At 49.4% G+C, this 20,326-nt stretch overlaps 1 protein-coding gene across 1 annotated transcript in view; it reads right to left on the bottom strand.

The window, feature by feature from the left end:
* The window catches only part of LOC140471624 (uncharacterized), a 247,244-nt gene extending 227,845 nt beyond the window's left edge, over window positions 1–19,399 (bottom strand). The window contains exons 1-4 of the mRNA XM_072567433.1: window positions 19,362–19,399; window positions 12,834–13,038; window positions 4,912–5,049; window positions 1,597–1,701 (exon numbers count right to left, since the gene is read on the bottom strand). Coding sequence (XP_072423534.1) covers window positions 1,597–1,701; window positions 4,912–5,049; window positions 12,834–13,037 — 447 coding nt within the window. The 5' untranslated portion in view covers window position 13,038; window positions 19,362–19,399. The remainder of the gene's footprint in view (window positions 1–1,596; window positions 1,702–4,911; window positions 5,050–12,833; window positions 13,039–19,361) is intronic.
* Between the last annotated feature and the right edge of the window lie 927 nt (window positions 19,400–20,326).

Raw genomic sequence — 20,326 nt, forward strand, 5'->3', positions numbered from 1 at the left:
CACACTGTCTGTTATAACACACCCCAAGTGTCACACTGACTGTTATAGCACACCCCGAGTGTCACACTGTCTGTTATAACACACCCCGAGTGTCACACTCTGTTATAACACACCCCGAGTGTCACACTGACTGTTATAACACACCCCGAAAGCCACACTGACTGTTATAACACACCCCGAGTGTCACACTGTGTTATAACACACCCCGAGTGTCACACTCTCTGTTATAACGCACCCCGAGTGTCAAAATGACTGTTATAACACACCCCGAGTGTCACACTGACTGTTATAACACACCCCGAGTGTCACACTCTCTGTTATAACACACCCCGAGTGTAACGCTGACTGTTATAACACAGCCCGAGTGTCACACTATCCGTTATATCACAGCCCGAGTGTCACACTGACTGTTATAACACACCCCGAGTGTCACACTGACTGTTATACCACACACCGAGTGTCACACTGACTGTTATAACACACCCCGAGTGTAACGCTGACTGTTATAACACACCCCGAGTGTTACACTGTTATAACACACACCGAGTGTCACACTGACTGTTATACCACACACCCCGAGTGTCACACTGACTGTTATAACACACCACGAGTGTCACACTGTCCGTTATAACACACCCCGAGTGTCACACTGTATGTTATAACACACCCCGAGTGTCTCGCTGTCTGTTACAACACACCCCGAGTATCACACTGACTGTTATAACACACCGCGAGTGTCATACTGACTGTTAGAACACACCCAAGTGTCACGCTGACTGTTATAACACTCCCCGAGTGTTACACTGTGTTATAACACACCCCAAGAATCACACTGTCTGTTATAACACACCCCGAGTGTCACACTGACTGTTATAACACACCCCGAGTGTCACACTGACTGTTATAACACACCCCGAGTGTCACACTGACTGTTTTAACACACCCCGAGTGTCGCACTGTGTTATACCACACCCCGAGTGTCACACTGACTGTTCTAAAACACCACGAGTGTCACACTGTCTGTTATAACACTCCCCGAGTGTCACACTGACTGTTGCAACACACCCCGAGTATCACACTGACTGTTATAACACACCCCGAGTATCTCACTGACTGTTACAACACACCCCGAGTGTCACGCTGACTGTTACAACACACCCCGAGTATCACGCTGTCTGTTACAACACACCCCGAGTGTCACGCTGTCTGTTATAACACACCCCGAGTGTCACGCTGAATGTCATAACACACCCCGAGTGTTACACTGTCTGTTATAACACACCCCGAGTGTCACACTGACTGTTATAACACACCCCGAGTGTCACACTGACTGTTATAACACACCCTGGGGTCACACTGACTGTTATAACACTCCCCGAGTGTCACACTGTCTGTTATAACACACCCCGAGTGCCACACTAACTGTTATAACACACCTCGAGTGTCACCCTGACTGTTATAACACACCCCACATGCTCAACTGTGTCGTACAGTACACTCCAAGCATCACATTGTTTGCTCAAGCGGACTTCGGTCGTCTGCTATCGTCTTCCTCTCTCTTGGTCTGTTGCTGAAACTGGATCACATTTTACTCACCATGTATGAACTGAGCAACATGCTGAGCGCTGACAACTGAACACTTATGCTTTTCTTTCGTTCATGACCATCACATCCTTCTGTGTCCACCAGAAATACTGCCATCTGTGAAACAAATGGAGACGTGCTTGCTACATGTTTTCAGTCATTTCTGTTTGTAGCCTCTCTGTGATGTTCAAGAAATTGGTCTCCATTCTCCCTCCTGTCTGATACACAGATGGGAAAGGATTTTTCAATCCAGTAACCCTGCCTCTTTGCAAGGGTTTCCAATTCCTCTGAACCTGAATTTAAAGAGATTTATACTTTAAGATAGAGGACTGACAGTGCGGAGCTCCCTCAGCGCTGACCATCCAACAGTGTGGAGCTTCCATAACCCTGACCTGCCACTGTGCAGAGTTGTCTCAGAGCTCACCCTCTGACAATGCAGTACTCCCTCAGTGCTGACCCTTCCACAGTGTAGAGCGCCCTCAGCCCTGACCCTCCCATAGTGTGGGGCTCCCTCAGCACTGACCCTCCCACAGTGTGGGGCTCCCTCAGCGCTGACCCTTCCACAGTGTAGAGCGCCCTCAGCGCTGACCCTCCCATAGTGCGGGGCTCCCTCAGCCCTGACCCTCCCATAGTGTGGGGCTCCCTCAGCACTGACCCTCCCACAGTGTGGGGCTCCCTCAGCGCTGACCCTTCCACAGTGTAGAGCGCCCTCAGCGCTGACCCTCCCACAGTGCGGGGCTCCCACAGCGCTGACCCTCCCACAGTGTGGGGCTCCCTCAGCGCTGACCCTCCCACAGTGTAGAGCGCCCTCAGCGCTGACCCTCCCACAGTGCGGGGCTCCCTCAGCCCTGACCCTCCCATAGTGTGGGGCTCCCTCAGCGCTGACCCTCCCACAGTGTGGGGCTCCCTCAGCGCTGACCCTTCCACAGTGTAGAGCGCCCTCAGCGCTGACCCTCCCACAGTGCGGGGCTCCCTCAGCCCTGACCCTCCCATAGTGTGGGGCTCCCTCAGCACTGATCCACCCACAGTGCGGGGCTCCCACAGCGCTGACCCTCCCACAGTGCGGGGCTCCCTCAGCGCTGACCCTCCCACAGTGCGGGACTCCCTCAGCCCTGACCCTCCCACAGTGCGGGGCTCCCTCGGCACTGACCCTCCCACAGTGCGGGGCTCCCTTGGCGCTGACCCTCCCACAGTACGGGGCTCCCTCGGCACTGACCCTCCCTCAGTTCGGGGCTCCCTCGGCACTGACCCTCCCTCAGTGCGGGGCTCCCTCGGCACTGACCCTCCCACAGTGCGGGGCTCCCTCGGCACTGACCCTCCCACAGTGCGGGGCTCCCTCGGCACTGACCCTCCCACAGTGCGGGGCTCCCTCAGCGTTGACCCTCCGACAGTGCGAAGCTCCCTCAACGTTGACCCTCCAATGGCACAGAGATCCCTCAGCGCTGACCCTCACACAGTGCGGGGCTCCCTCAGCGTTGACCCTCCCACAGTGTGGAGCTCCCTCAGCGTTGACCCTCCCACAGTGCGAAGCTCCCTCAACGTTGACCCTCCAATGGCACAGAGATCCCTCAGCGCTGACCCTCCCACAGTGCGGTGCTCCCTCAGCGCTGACCCTCACACAGTGCGGGGCTCCCTCAGCATTGACCCTCCCACAGTGCGGAGCTCCCTCAGCGTTGACCCTCCCACAGTGCGAAGCTCCCTCAACGTTGACCCTCCAATGGCACAGAGATCCCTCAGCGCTGACCCTCCCACAGTGCGGTGCTCCCTCAGCGCTGACCCTCACACAGTGCGGGGCTCCCTCAGCGCTGACCCTCCCACAGTGCGGGGCTCCCTCAGCGCTGACCCTCCCACAGTGCGGGGCTCCCTCAGCGCTGACCCTCCCACAGTGCGGGGCTCCCTCAGCGCTGACCCTCCCACAGTGCGGGGCTCCCTCAGCGCTGACCCTCCCACAGTGTGGGGCTCCCCCAGTGCTGACCCTCCCACAGTGCGGGGCTCCCTCGATGCTGACCCTCCCACAGTGCGGGGCTCCCTCGATGCTGACCCTCCCTCAGTGCGGGGCTCCCTCAGCACTGACCCTCCCACAGTGCGGGGCTCCCTCAGCGTTGACCCTCCCACAGTGCGGAGCTCCCTCAGCGTTGACCCTCCCACAGTGCGAAGCTCCCTCAGCGTTGACCCTCCAATGTCATGGAGATCCCTCAGTACTGACCCTCCCATAGTGCAGGTCTCACTTAGCGCTGACCCTCCCACAGTGCGGGGCTTCCTCAGCGCTGACCCACCCACAGTGCGGGGCTCCCTCAGCGCTGACCATCCCATAGCGCGGGGCTCCCTCAGCACTGACCCTCCCACAGTGTGGGGCTCCCTCAGCACTGACCCACCCACAGTGCGGGGCTTCCTCAGCGCTGACCCTCCCACAGTGCGGGGCTCCCTCGGCGCTGACCCTCCCACAGTGCGGGGCTCCCCCGGTGCTGACCCTCCGACAGTGCGGGGCTCCCCCGGTGCTGACCCTCCCACAGTGCGGGGCTCCCTCAGCGCTGACCCTCCCACAGTGCGGGGCTCCCTCAGCGCTGACCCTCCCACAGTGCGGGGCTCCCTCAGCGCTGACCCTCCCACAGTGCGGGGCTCCCTCGGCGCTGACCCTCCCACAGTGCGGGGCTCCCTCGGCGCTGACCCTCCCAAAGTGCGGGGCTCCCTCGGCGCTGACCCTCCCACAGTGCGGGGATTCCTCGGCACTGACCCTCCCACAGTGCGGGGCTCCCTCGGCACTGACCCTCCCACAGTGCGGGGCTCCCTCAGCGCTGACCCTCCCACAGTGCGGGGCTCCCTCGGCCCTGACCCTCCCACAGTGCAGGGATCCCTCGGCACTGACCCTCCCACAGTGCGGGGCTCCCTCGGCACTGACCCTCCCACAGTGCGGAGCTCCCTTCGCGCTTACCCTCCCATAGTGTGGAGCTCCCTCAGCGTTGACGCTCTGACAGTGCGGAGCTCCCACAGGGCTGACACTCCGTCAGTGCGATGTCCCCTCACTGCTGACCCTCCAATAGTGCAGAGTTCCTTCAGCATTGACCCTCTGACAGTGCGGAACCTGAGCTTAACCTCAGAAACAAATCTTCTCAAAACTCGCTAAGCACAGAGCTCCCTCAGTGCTGATCCTTCAACTGTAAGGAGCTCCCTCACCACTAACCCTTTAGCAACAGTGAACATCTACGTATACAGCAATGCCTCAGCTCCCTATCTGGTAATTGTCATCCACCTCCAACCACTTGCTGTATCATGATAAACAGTTTGAGAATCTGTTTCTCATTTAGTATCGAATGTGCTCTCACCTACCTTACCATGCTCTGAGTCTATTAAGAATGGTTCACTCCAGACGAAAACACCTTTAGTCGTGCTGTGTCTTCCAGGCCTGTACTCAAATCCTTTCAGATCTTCATTCGATTTTCCCATCCACCCCTGGTCCTTGCATTCCTGAATGAGAATTTGGTCGTGGTTTCAAAAAGGTTAATTTTCTGACCACCTCTTGCTGAGCCTTAGAATTAGAGGGGGTAAATTCAGAACAGAAATGCGGAGACATTTCTTCAGCCAGAATGTGGTGGACCTGTTGAATTCATTGCCGCAGAGTGCAGTGGAGGCCAGGACACTAAATGTCTTCAAGGCAGAGATTGATAAATTCTTGATGTCACAAGGAATTAAGGGCTACGGGGAGAATGCGGGTAAGTGGAGTTGAAATGCCCATCAGCCATGATTGAATGGCGGAGTGGACTCGATGGGCCGAATGGCCTTACTTCCACTCCTATGTCTTATGGTCTTATGTGACAGAATTACTCAACAGACCAAAGAGCCAGAGTAAAGCCAGGCATCAGGAGAGAATATATTGGTTCCAGCCACGTGACTAATTTTTGTCACTCCAAATCTCCAACACGCTGGGAGAGATATTGAGGAGGGAAACAGGCAATTTGTCATTCGAGGCACAACGAATGGCCTGGCAAATGGTTTTGAATCACACCATGACAGTTGAAACAATTGCCCATCTCCACAACGGTGGTCATGATAATATTGTTGTGAATCCATATTTATAATGAAGATCTGTTTGGGAAAAAAACCCATCAGGCGGCCATTTGGCTCATTGAGTCTGCTCCTCCACTCAACACGATCATGGCTGATCTGACCATCCTCAATTCCACTTTCCCCGTCACCTCCAATTCCCTTCCTAATAAAACACCTATTTCAGCCTTGAATATACAGAATTACCCAGCCCCAACAGCTGTCTGTGATGAAGAAGTCCTGGACTCTCTGACACAGGGGAAACAGCCTAAAGGTCAATTTCCCCTTGGATCTTGTCAGTTTCAATCAGGTGACCTCTCATTCATCCAAACTCCAACAAATACATGCCCAACTTACTCAACCTCTCCTCCATAAGACAGTACCCAGGATCAGTGAGTGAACCTTCCCTGGAATGCTTCTAATACCAGCCTACTTTTCCTTAGACACAGAGTCTTCAAAACTGTTCACAGTATTCCAACTGTAGTCCGACTACAGCCTTTAATAGTTTTAGTAAAACTTCTCGTCTTTTACATTCCATTCCCTTGGAAATGAAGGCCCAAATTCCATTTGCCTTTCCTATTAACCGATGTGATTGATGGATGCTCCTCGGAAACTGTGTGATTGTAAAGCTGAGTGTTTGTCGGGAGGCTGGAAATGTTTCCTCAGCGTTTGTCAGACGCCTTCAAGTTCACCCACCCACATCCACACGCTCCTCACCTTCTGTTAAGGAAGCAAATGGCCGTTGGGAACCTGGAAATAAAACTGATCTGGAAGGGAAGTGTTCTGTCACTGAAGTTAATGCTGGTAAAAGTGAAGTGGCTGTGGTTTTACCAGACGTTAGGCTGCTCTCTCATCTGAGAGCGACAGCTGGTTGTGGTTTAAGCTGTGGGTCAGCACGCCTCAGGTGAGGGGAGAGGTTGAGAAGGAGAGTCTTTCATGGTAACCTCAGCTAGTGTGGGAAGTGAACCCACACTGTTGGCACTGTAGTGATTGGAACGAGGTCAGCCATAGAATATGAGATCCCTGATTGGGGCTGTTAACCTGGTCCAGTCAGGGAGAAGAAAGTGAAGACAGCAGATACTGGAGAGTCAGAGTTTTGAAAAATGTGATGCTGGAAAAGCACATCAGGTCAGGCAGCATCGGAAGAGCAGGCGAGTCGACCAATGCCATTCCTGATGAAGGGCTAATGTCTGAATCATCGACTCTCCTGCTCTTTGGATGCTGCCTGACCTACTGTGCTTTTCCAGCACCACACGTTTCGACTCCAATCAGGGAGACCTGGCTGACAGATTGAAACAGGAATGTTAGGGGTTCTACTCACTCTAGGAGTGTTAGCTAGGTCAGTGTCACATACTAAGCACGTGTAAATAAAGGGTGTCTTGGTAATGGGATACTGGTCTTGGTGGTGGTGTTGATAACAGACAACAAGCCATAATTTAACTATTTCCTGAAGTCTCATGACATTCAGCATGTAAGGACAGCTCCATACCATCCATTGTTCAATAGTCTGGCAGCAAAAGTAGTTCAATCTTTGAAAGAACAAGTTACTGCAGATGCTGGAATTTGTACTGAAAACAATAAATGCTGGAAATCACATTAGATCTGACAGATTCCATGGAGAGAGAGCAATCTAATGTTTTGAGTCTGGATGACTCTCCATCAGAGCTGAAATGTTAGCTTGCTTTGTCTCCATGGATACTGCCTGAACCACTGTGACCTTGAAACTTTAAAGGCAGGCTGAAAGAAACAGCTCAGACTTTTACTCAATACAAACTTATGTCCTAGTTCCTGTTTGATTTTAGGACCACCCCTGACACAACGACATGGACAGCTCCAGCAGAGTTGCTAATGGGGAGAAGACTCCACATCAGGTTAAACCTGATTTACCTGGCTTGAAGTGGGGAGGGGTGAACCAGCATGAGGAACACTAATACCAGACACAAAACTCCACTAAGTGAGGGAGGCAGTTTACTTCACAGGATGAAATTTGGTATTGCAATGACAGGAATGGTCCTGCGTGGTAAGAGATATGAGTGATATGAGGTCAGGTCCTGTGATGTACAAAGTTTGGGTAGGAGAGATGATCTTGAACAAGCACATGAAACCTGCAACCTCACAAACGGGACAGGCACATGACATTCCCTGGCCCCTCAGAACATCCGGAAAGGTTGTCAAAACCATGGACTCTCCCCCTCCACTGAGCATCGAAGAAACTTCTGAGGATGAGATGGACATATCACATATCACAGCCTCCATGTTGTTACCACCTGAAGATGAATTTCTTCATTCTGGGAACAAGAGGTGGGCCATGGACTGACACAAGCCACTCATATCTGAGGCAGAGTCAGAGGAATTGGACTCCGTGCGAAAACACCCCAGGAGAAGCTACAGGAAAAAGAACAGGCCTTAAAGTGGGAGGGATGTCAGCCGGGGGGGGGGGGGGGGGGATTCTCATGGAGTTCTCTGATTGGGGCTGTTAATCTGGTCCAATCAGGAAGCCCTGGCTGACAGGTATTAACAGGAGGGTCCCTTGTGCTATGCATGTGTAAACAAAGCGTGACCTGGTGATGGGATACTGGCCTCTGTGGAGTTATGTCAGACATCACTCTGAATCGCAAATCAGCTGTCCAGCAAACTGAGCTAACCAAAATTGTGACATTAATGTCAACATGCTGTGGTTTATCTGCTGTTCATAGAAACCTTGTGACTTTGGAGAAAGGGAAAACAAATGTTTTTAGGGAGATAACAGATGAGGTTCTGGCCCTGAATTGCTGGAAAACCTGGCTTTGAAAGGCTATGTGGCATTCTGTGGGAGTGGTTTTCTAGCATCTATTCCTGGACTTGACCTCTGTTTTATATAGGCCTCAGGAGTCAATAAGGCAGAAATCCCAAGAGCTTCGAGTCTCTCTCTATCTCACAAGGTGTTTCTCAGATCCTGACAAAGTTTTCAGACATCAGTGTTTGACTACCTTGTAAAGCAGATTCAGATCCTGCCTGACAAAGATCTTCCATCAGTCTACAGCTGTCAGCAATTCAATTTTGGAAATTCACCACATTCTATGCTTCGTTTTCAGATCCTGGGTGAGCTGGAATGTCTGTTTTCCCTTGTTCCCTTTCATGAAGGATCAAATTCAGGTGGGAATTGTACTGTAAATGGCAGACCCTTAGGAACATTAACACATAGACGGATCTGGGCGTGTAGGTCCACGGTTCCCTTAAAGTGGCAATACAGGTGGCCAAGATGGTTGAGAAGGCATATGGTATGGAATACAAGAGTTGGTAAACCATGTTGCAGCGATATAAAACCCTTGTTGGGCTGCATTTGGAGTATTGTGTGCAGTTTTGGTCTCTATACTACCAGTGTAATGTGGAAGCTTTGGAGAGAGTACTGAAAAGGTTCACTGGAATGTTGCCTGGTCTCAAGGGCACTGCCTATGCGAAAGGGTTAAAAAGACTAGGATTGTTTTCACTAGAAAGACAGTGGCTGAGAGGAGCCCTGATAGAGGTCAACAAAATTATAAGAGGCATAGATAGTGTTATGAAGCGGAAGTCGATCCCCCGCAATAATTAAAACCCAAAACACCCAGAGAGGAGCACCTTACCTCATAATCTGATGAAGTCAGGGTGACAAATGGTATAACCTACCTCTTACCCCCTAATCTGTTATAAAGGAGTAGTTAAATGAAATAGAATTCTTGATAAGTAACAAATTAAAAATTCATTTATCTCACTCCAACAATGAACAAGTTAAGAGAACCACTAACAAACCAAGCAATTTCTCTCTAACTACTGTTATGAAGTTGAAGGTGTGCAATGTGCCTTTAAAAGAGAGTGGATGCTATTCTGCACTGAGAGATTAGAAGCCCCCATGTATATGACTAGATGGCAGTCTCACAGCAGACTGGAAAACTGAAAATATGTAACATTTGGCTGTGATATGAACACTGAGTTAGTTCTGTTTTGACAACAATTCAAATTTAACCAGTTTTAATTATGCCCCAGGATACTAAATCCCAATTGCATTTTAATTTATCATTTGAGCCAACATCGAACCAATGATATGATCCCATGTTGGGGGGGGGGGGGGGGGGGGGTGGGTATAAAATGCAGACATTTTGAAAACTGGTCAGAGAGTAACTACCTTGGACAGAGAGAGCTAATTGCCTTTCTTAACAGCTTGCTCTCAAAGAAATTAGGAAACACTCTGCATCAAAGGTAACTTTTCAAGTGAAATATAATCAGTAAAAAGAAAGAAGACAACCCAGGGAGATCCTCAGTTGGAAGAGTGAAGGCAGAGAGGAAGACAGTGACTGTGTTGTTTTGAAATTAAATTGATGTAATCTTAATAAGTGTCTTATTAGAATAGCATATTGTTATAGAGTTGGTGGCAGATAGCAAATAGTTAAGAGAAAGGGGGCTTGGATTTGTGAACAGTTTTGTTTTGTTTAATGTTGACTGTTAGAGTTAGAAAAATAAATTGAATTTTATTTTAAATAGTGGAATTTGAAAGTTCTCTGTCAGGTTACATTTTAACAGATTACGAGGTGAGGGTAGCTTTTCTGGGTGTTTGGTTTAATTAACAGAGGAATTCACCTCCATGTCATAACACTACTTAGTTCTGAATAAAACAAGATTCTAATAGGATGCAGTTTCAATAATACAGGTCCCACTTATATAAATCTAATTACTAAGAACAGTAACTTAAAACTTAATCTCCCAAAACTGCAGCAAAGATACATCTTCCAGAATAGTCCTTGTCCTTTCCTCTGATTCTGCTGTCTCCCTCAGTCCGAAACACCTTCTCAGTCTGCCGAATGCCGCTGTCTGAAATATTAGCTGAACGTGCCTTGGTATCGTTTATAGATGGATGATAGTTTTTCCCTGACAGCTGGGCAGCTCTTATCTCTCCAGATGACAGCTGACTGTATCTGGTTTTATATACTGCCCCATGACACATTCAATTCTTATAATTTGATTGATTTCTGGGTGTCAAAACAATCCATTTTAAATTTAGTTGATCCTTAGTCTCCAAGTGCCTTTGTAATTTAATTGGCTGAATTTAAACTGTTGTGTGGGTAAAAAGGCTGCTTGGCCCTGCTAACTGAATCACCCCCGATACACTGTCAATTTGAGCACTTGCAGCTGCTTACCCACAGAAATTCATTTTTAAATCTCTAAGCTCCAAAAAGAACATCAGCTTTTCAAGGGATGTCACAATACTGTTGCCCATTTTACAATTTTATCCATTTTACGCATCAGCTTTGTGACAACAGGGTAGATAGTCAGAGGTTTTTTTTCCCCTAGTGTTGAAGTTTCAATCACAAGAGTTCAAGATGAGTGGGGAAAGTTTAACTGGATGTTTTTCACACAGAGAGCCTGGAATGCACTGCCAGAAGAGGTGATGAAAGCAGACAGGTTGTCGACATTTAAGAGGCAAATGGGGAGGGAATACAGGGATATGGTCCGAATAAGGGCAGAAGGTTTTTTTTAGTTTAGTTTGGGCATAATGATCTAAACAGGCTGTACTTCTCCTTGTACTTTACATTTCCCATCAAACCTATCAGCTCTGCTGATAAATACTTTGTGTTGTGTGTGTATGTGTCGGTGTTTGGAATTCGGAGGAGATATGGGTGAAATTCCAGAATTGTAGCTTAAATGCAAGCCGTATGTTTCAAGACTAAGTTTAATTATACAATAAACTGATTATTTTTGATTACATTGAAATCAGTCCAAAAGTGAGACTTGGCCATTTTGGCGATTGCTTTAAAATTTGAGAATGGTAGAGTAATGATGTTTGATTGTCAATGCATTACCCCTGACAAAGTCATAACAATATTCACAATTTGATGGAAAAACCTAACTGGTTCACCAATGTCTTTTAGGGAAGGAAACATGTGATTCCAGGCCCATAGCATTCTGATTGATTCTTAACTGAACTCTGAAATGCTCCAAGTCACTCAGTTATATAAACCATTAGAAAATCTCAATAAACAAAAGAAACCAAATGGATCATCTGGTGCCAGAAACACCAAAGGCAGAAACAGCTCTGTTATCTGTAGAGGCTGGAACGAGGTCAGTCAGTTGGACCTCATAGAATATGAGCTCCCTAACTGGGGCTGTTAACCTGGTCCCATCAGGGAGCCCTGGCTAATACAAAAAGGATATATATCAGGGATACTGAGTTGCTGAATGCCTGACTCAGTGAGAGGCAGTGCTATTGTCAAAGGCCATGCAGTTGTAAGTGAAGGATGATGGGGTTGGGCAGTCAATCTCTGAAGAGTTGTTTCACTGACCCACCAAGGATGTCCTTAGTAATGTCTGAGGGTTAGTGCCAAAACTGAGAGAACTATCTCACAGCCACTACCATCACCATCCTCAGATGTTCCGTCCCATCAGCAGAGGTGGCAACACTGACACAGTGGAATACAGTCAGTGTTGGAGAGAGGGGTTGGCAATCAGATGGCTTTGGGTTAAACAAGGAAACCTCTTGCTAATTACTACATACCATCCACCTTCAGCTGATGAAACAGGAGGAAGCACTGAGGATGGCAAGGGTACTAATGAGGACTTCAATGTCCACCACCAACAGTGACTCATCAGCAGCATTAGTGTTCGAGCTGGTTGGGTCCTAAAGGACATAGCTGCTGGGCTGGTCCTGCGGCAGGTGGTGAGGGAACCAACAAGGGGCAAATACAAATCTGACCTCTGTAAAGACCATGACTTAATACTTTCGTCTTTGTTTGCATAATGGGCTGACATGAGAAAGAATTTATTTCAAAACAAAGAGTGCAGCATGTATTTAGAAAGTGAGTAAGCTGACACTCATTTGTAAGCGCTGTTTACACAGCTGCTGGCCCCAGCACAGCAGGAGAAGGTGTAGAGAAGCTGTAATCCAGAGCCTGGTGCAAATGAAGATTCAGCTGGCAACAAGTAACTGATTGGTCTGAGGACTGTGAATAGGACATGAGGAAGATTGAGATGAGGATTGATGATAGAGGCTGAGAGGGGAAGAAAGACACAGATTTGTGATCCAGAGAAAGAAATTGATGCACAAATGTCCATGAAATGAAAGCACACGGATCAATTTCAAACTTAAATATATTACAAATATATATTGCTGTTATTTCTGCCTACTTTTGGAAAGGTAAGCAATGAGCAGAGTTCACCAACCAGAGTGAGAGAGGAAGTGATGGTAGCTTGTTACTGACCAGATGACAGAGCCGACGAAGGAGATAGTTGAGTAGAAAGGATTTTCCTTTCCTCTCTTCCCCGATGATAGAAATCAGACACACTGGACCATCCTTCACATCCCCTCGTAAGAAACAGCGTTTAAAAGCTTCCTCATTAAGAAGCAACACATCTTCCTGAATGTACACGAGCTGCAGGGATTCACCTGAGACTGGGGACATCATTCTGAAAGTGAACAGAGAACAAATAAGCAGCTGAACAACACACCCATTTGGAAAACAGGACAGAACAGGTCACCAAATGCAATGTGACCCCCGGTCCTGGAGCGGGAGGAAGGACAGTGGATCTAATTCACCATGACTCCCCCCACTCCCTGGGGGAGAAAAGGACTGTGTATCTAATGCATTATGACCCTTGGTCTCAGAGGGAGGAAAAGGTCAGCGTATTTAATACATCATGACACCAGTCACAGAAGGGCAGAAAGGACAGTTTACCTAACACACCATGACTATCGGTCCCAGAAGTGGGAAAAGGGCAGTGTACCTAATGCACTGTAACCCTTTTGTCATAAACGGGGGAAAAAAGCACAGTATATCTAATGCACTGTAACCTCTGGTTCCAGAGGGGTGACAGGTCAATTTAAGTAAGCACCGTGACCCCCTGGTCCAGAGATGGGGTGGGAGAAAGGACAGTGTCTCTAACACACTGTGACCCCCTGGTCTGGGGTGGTGGGGGGATAGGAGAGGACAGTGTATCTAATGCACTGTGACCTCTGGTTCCAGAGGGGTGATAGTACAGCATATCTAATGAGCGGTGACCCCTTGTTCTGGTGGGAGCATATCTAATGCATCATGACTATTGGTCCCAGAACTGCTGGAAACAACAATTTATCGAACACACCGTGACCCTCAATTCCATACGCGGGAGGAAAGGTCAGTGTATCTCATGCACCTTGACCTCAGAGTAGGGGAAAGCACAGTGTATCGAATGTACTGTGACCGCCTGTTTCTGACGGGCATACAGGTGGTTGCATCCAACACACCATGACTCCCCGAGTCCCACAAGGTGGGGGTAGGACAGTATATCTAATGCACCATGATGCCCCAGTCCAACAGTGAAGAAAGGACAGACTATCTAATGCAATGTCACTCCTACTCCCATAAAGGGATGAAAGGACAGTCTTCCTAACGCGCTGTGAAACCCCAGTCCCAGAAAGGGGAAAGGACAGAGTATGTAACACACTCTGACTCCCAGTCCCAGAAAGGGGAAAGGACAGTGTATATAACACACTGTGACTCCCAGGCCCAGAGAGGGGAAAGGACAGTGTACCAATCACACTGTGACCCCCAGTCCCAGAGAGGGAATTAACACTGTATATAACACACCGCGACCCCCAGGCCCAGAGGGGGCAAAGGACAATGTATCTACTGAACTGTGACCCCAGTCCTAGAGGAGGGAAATGGATTGTCTATGTAATGTACCATGACCCCAGGACCCAGAAGGGGGGATGGGGCAGTGTATCTAACAAACCATGACCTCCAGGACCTAGAGGTAGCAAAGGACAATGTATCTAATGCACCATAACAGAAGGTCTGCACTTTTTTTTCATCTAGTATAGACATGGGTATGTCCACTTTAGAAAATCAAACTCCTCCAAGATGCTTTCCATGAAATTTTGAAACAAAATTTGCATCTGAGCTGCAGAAGGAAATTGCAGGTATAGATGACCAAAACCTCAGTGAAAGAGCTAAGTACGAGGAATGTCTTAAAGAGGAAAAGCAAGTTCGGGTTGCCAGGGTTGGAGGATCTGACCTATACGGAGAGGCAGAAGAGGCTGGGGCTGTTTTCCCTGGAGCGTCGGAGGCTGAGGGGTGACCTTATAGAGGTTTATAAAATCATGAGGGGGGCATGGATAGGGTAAATAGACAAACTCTTTTCCCTGGGGTGGGGGAGTCCAGAACTAGAGGGGCATAGGTTTAGGGTGAGAGGGGAAAGATATAAAAGAGACCTAAGGGGCAACCTTTTCACCCAGAGGCTGGTACGTGTGTGGAATGAGCTGCCAGAGGATGGGGTGGAGGCTGGGACAACTGCAACATTTAAGAGGCATTTGGATGGGGATATGAATAGGAAGGGTTTGGAGGGATATGGGCTGGGTGCTGGCAGGTGGGACTAGATTGGGTTGGGATATCTGGTCAGCATGGACGGGTTGGACCGAAGGGTCTGTTTCCGAGCTGTACATCTCTGTCTCTATGAGAGGTGGTAAGATCTCAGGGGGAATTCCAAAGTTTATGGGCCACCAGACAGCTAAAGACAAGGTCACCAATAATACCTCAGTCAAAGCTCTGCCTTCTTCAACCACAATACAGCAGAATCACTCATTCTGCAAAGAGAAAGTCTCCACCTCCCTCTCTCTCTGTCTATCTATAACCATACCCTTTCTGAGCATGGAGAAATAAAACAAAATCCCAGTGAGCTAACAACTCTCCCTCAGCTTTCCTCTGTAAGGAGCCAGCCACTAAGTTTAGAGTCATACAGCACAAAAACAGACCCTTTGGCACAACATGTCCACACCAACCAGACATCTCAATCTGACCTCTCCCATTTGCCTGCGTTTGGCACATATCTCTCTTAACCCTTCTTATTCATGTTCTCATCCAGACACCTTTTCAATATTCCACCATTTCCTCATTCCACACATGCAGTACCCTCTGTAGGAAAAAGTTGTCCTTTAGCTCCCTTTTAAATCTTTCCTCTCTCATGTTAAGCACATGCCCTCTATTTTTGGACTCCCCCACCCGGGTAAAATACTTTGCTTATTCACCCTATCCATGCCCCTCGTGATTTTAGAAACCTCTGTAAGATCCCCCCTCAGCCTCCAATAATCCAGGAAAATCTTTGGAACATATCACTCACACACCAGACATCAGAACTGATCCTGATAAAGACAAATCAAATCAACGGTTTTCTGCTATCTCACAGCTTCAGTGATTCACAGGTATGCGGAACGAAGTGGAAATTTCTTATTTAATTTGGCAATTGCAAATGATTCACTGCGATGACATTGTTGCCAAAAGAAAACATGTTATTGGGAATAAATTCAATAAATCCTCTTTGAAAGGATCGGACTGAACATAGAACAGTACAGGCCCTTCGGCTCTCAATGTTGCACCAACCTGTGAAACCAATCTGAAGCCCATCCAACCTACACTATTCCATTCTCGTTCAGAAGTCTATCCAATGACCATTTAAATGTCCTCAATGTTGGCAAGTCTATCACTGTTGCAGGCGGTGTGTTCCAAAGAAACTACCTCTGACATCTGTCCTATATCTATCACCCTCTCAATTTAAAGCTATGTCCCCCTATGCTAGCCATCACCATCCAATGAAAAAGGCTCTCACCATCCACCTTATCTTACCCTCTGATTATCCTAGATGTCTCAACTAAGTCGCCTTTCAACTTTCTTCTTTCTAACGAAAACAGCCTCCAGTCCCTCAGCCTTTCCTCAGAAGACCTTCCCTCCATACTAGGCAACATCCCGGTAAATCTCCTCTGCACCCTTTCCAAAGCTTCCACATCCTTCCTATAATGCACCATGGGAGGCACGGTGGCTAAGTGGTTAGCACTGCTGCCTCACAGCACCAGGGACCTTGGTTTGATTCCCACGCCCGGCGACTGTCTGTGTGGAGTTTGCACGTTCTCCCTGTGTCTATGTGGGTTTCCTCCGTGTGCTCTGGTTGCCTCCTACAATCCAAAAGTATACAGGTCAGGTGAATTGGACATGCTAAATTGCCCATAGTGATAGGTGCATTAGTCAGAGGGAAATGGGTCTGGGTGGGTTACTCTTCGGAGGGTCGGAGTGGACTTTTGTTGGGCTGAAGGGTCTGTTTCCATGTTGTAGGGAATCTAATCTAATGTGACAACCAGAACTGTACGCAATACTCCAAAATGCAGCCACACCAGTGTTTTGTACAGCTGCAACATGACCACATAGTTCTGAAACTCAATCTCTCTGCCAATAAAAGCTAACACACCACATGCCTTCTTAACAACCCTATCAACCTGGGTGGCAACTTTCAGGGATCTATGCACGTGGACAGTGATCTCTCTGCTCATAAGAATCGTATCATTAGCCCAGTATTCCTGTTGCTCCTTCCAAAGTGAATCACCTCACACTTCTCCACATTAAACTTCATTGATACTCATTAAATATGGGCTCATTCTGACCCAGATCTGCCGGCGGATGCAGATGCATCATTGACTGGACTCAGTGTCGTACTCTTTTTAAGCACAGCAAGGTCTTTGTCTGAAATGTTGGAATTGTAGCTACATGCATTGTGAGGTGTTTATAGCCTACATCTTAGGTGTAACGTTTACATGCTTACAAATGTGTTACAGAGGCCACAAATCAATGGCTACATTGCTAAATACGAAAGAATGAGTAAAGATGTCACCAAGTGTTTAGAGATGACATTTGAAATTGAAGAGATTTGTTGCTGCAACTGGGTATGTCAAACTACAGTGGACACATTCTCATACATTGCCGTTAAACAATCTACAGAAAAGAAGATGCATTTTGTTCAAGATGGAGACTCCATTACTTCATTGCTGAGAACACAACCACTAGAATTCCCTAACATTACCCACAAAAACCTACTACCTTGAACCACACATAGGATAGGGCTGCAGATGCAGGACAACACCATCCATTGCAGGTTCCCCTCTGAAACCAAGGTCTGCCTCCCCCTCCCCACACACCCCATCTACCACAACCCCAACACTACCCTCCATCCACCACCACATACACAGACAAACAAATGATTTCTTTCCTCGAGCACTCTGTAATGTAAGACCACAAGAAATTGGAACAGGGGTAGGCCACTTGAATCTGCTCTGCCATTCGACAGGATCATGGTTCACATTTACTTTCTTGCCCATATCCCATAACTCTTGATTCTCCAATGAATAAGAGTTCATCTACTGTATCCTTAAACAGGCACAAGAGCTCTGGCTTCATTGTTCACTGGACCAGGACAGTCCAAACACTCACAACCCCATAAGAGAAGAAATTCTTCCTCATCACAGTCTGAAAATGGCAGCCCTTTGTTCTGAGACAACGCCGCTCTGGATTCAATGAGATTACCTCTCATTCTTCTAAATTCAAGTGAGCACTGTCGGAAGGTCAGTGCTGAGGGAGCATCACATTGTTACAGAGTCAGCACTGAGTGTCCCGCACTGAGGGAGGGTCAGTGCTGAGGGAGCCCCGCACTGTGGGAGGGTCAGCGCCGAGGGAGCCCCGCACTGTGGGAGGGTCAGCGCCGAGGGAGCCCCGCACTGTGGGAGGGTCAGTGCTGAGGGAGCCCCGCACTGTGGGAGGGTCAGTGCTGAGGGAGCCCCGCACTGTGGGAGGGTCAGTGCCGAGGGAGCTCCGCACTGTGGGAGGGTCAGTGCCGAGGGAGCCCCGCACTGAGGGAGGGTCAGTGCTGAGGGAGCACCGCACTGTGGGAGGGTCAGCACCGAGGGAGCCCCGCACTGTGGGAGGGTCAGCGCCGAGGGAGCCCCGCACTGTGGGAGGGTCAGCGCCGAGGGAGCCCCGCACTGTGGGAGGGTCAGTGCTGAGGGAGCCCCGCACTGTGGGAGGGTCAGTGCCGAGGGAGCTCCGCACTGTGGGAGGGTCAGTGCTGAGGGAGCTCCGCACTGTGGGAGGGTCAGTGCTGAGGGAGCCCCGCACTGTGGGGAGGGTCAGGGCTAAGGGACCTCGCACTGTGGGAGGGTCAGCGCTGAGGGAGCCCCGCACTGTGGGAGGGTCAGGGCTGAGGGAGCCCCACACTGTGGGAGGGTCAGTGCTGAGGGAGCCCCGCACTGTGGGAGGGTCAGTGCTGAGGGAGCCCCGCACTGTGGGAGGGTCAGTGCTGAGGGAGCCCCACACTGTGGGAGGGTCAGTGCTGAGGGAGCCCCGCACTGTGGGAGGGTCAGTGCTGAGGGAGCCCCACACTGTGGGAGGGTCAGTGCTGAGGGAGCCCCACACTGTGGGAGGGTCAGCACCGAGGGAGCTCCGCACTGTCGGAGGATCAGCAATGAGGGAGCTCCGCACTGTCAGAAGGTCAGCACTGATGACATGCCACACTGTGGCAGGGTCAGCGCTGAGGGAGTCCTGCAATGTAGGGGTATCAGTATTGACAGAGAGGAGCACTGTTGAAGGATCAGTGATGTGGAAGTGCAATATTGTTGGAGGGTCAGTGCTGAGGGTGTGCCACACTGTCAGATAATCTGCGCTGAAGGCGTGCCAACCTCTCAGACAGTCAGGGCTGAGGGAGCGCCGCACTGTCGGAGGTAAGAAGTGAGGGAGCTGCGCAATGTTGAAAGTCAGCACTGAGAAATGCCACACTGTCGAAGAGTCAGCGCTGAGGGATATGTGCCCTGTCAGAGGGTCTTGCGATGAGACATGAATGAGAAGATGTCAGGCAGACAGACAGAGAGATTCACAGAGAGGTATTGAGAAAGACAGGGATCAAAATCAGAGGTTGAGTTGTCTCCTTGATGACTGTACCTGACACAGACACAGACAGAGGAGGCAGCAACTGGAGATCAGCTGGATTGACCTGGGCTGGCAGCAAGGAGGCAGAATGATGTTCCTGAACAGATCCACCTGGGGTCACCCCTCTCACGGAGTCCAACATCTAACCAGGAATGATTATAACAGTCCCAGTTATGCACTGCTGAGTACAGCAACTTCAAGGTGTGTCTCTGTCCAAAGGTTCGACTGCTTTCACTTTCCAATTCTCAGAAATTACACTGAGACTCAGGGTTTTTGGGAATACAGGGGCCTGATACAATGCTCCGGGTGCACTAACTACCTGACACATGTCCAACTGTACAGTCTGATATGAAAACTCAATCAACCCAATAGATATCGTACTGTCACACTGATCTCAACGATCAGAAACCCATCACCTCACATTCCCTACCTTCTCTGAATCGGAAACTCCCGACAGCATACAAGCAGGCCATTCAGCCCATTGGGTGCACACCGAACTCCAAACACGATCCCTCACAGATTCAACCCTCAACACGATCATCGTAAGCTTGCATATGCCATGGCTAATTCACCTCGTGACTCACTGGAGACTATGGGAAATTCAGAATGGCCAATTCATCCTAACCTACACACAGGAGGGAGCTCTGTAGCAGAAGAGGGCAGGTGCTGAGGGAGGTCTGCACTGTCGGAGGGTCAGCACTGAGGATTAGTGCCGAGGGAGGGTCACACTGACACGGGGGCAGTGCTGAGGGAGGGTCACACTGACACGGGGTCAGTGCTGAGGGAGGGTCACACTGACACGGGGTCAGTGCTGAGGGAGGGTCACACTGACACGGGGTCAGTGCTGAGGGAGGGTCACACTGACACGGGGTCAGTGCTGAGGGAGCACCACACTGACACGGGGTCAGTGCTGAGGGAGCACCACACTGACACGGGGTCAGTGCTGAGGGAGCACCACACTGACACGGGGTCAGTGC

Source organism: Chiloscyllium punctatum, unplaced genomic scaffold (genome assembly GCF_047496795.1).
Source record: "Chiloscyllium punctatum isolate Juve2018m unplaced genomic scaffold, sChiPun1.3 scaffold_130, whole genome shotgun sequence".
NCBI classification, from domain to species: Eukaryota; Metazoa; Chordata; class Chondrichthyes; order Orectolobiformes; family Hemiscylliidae; genus Chiloscyllium; species Chiloscyllium punctatum.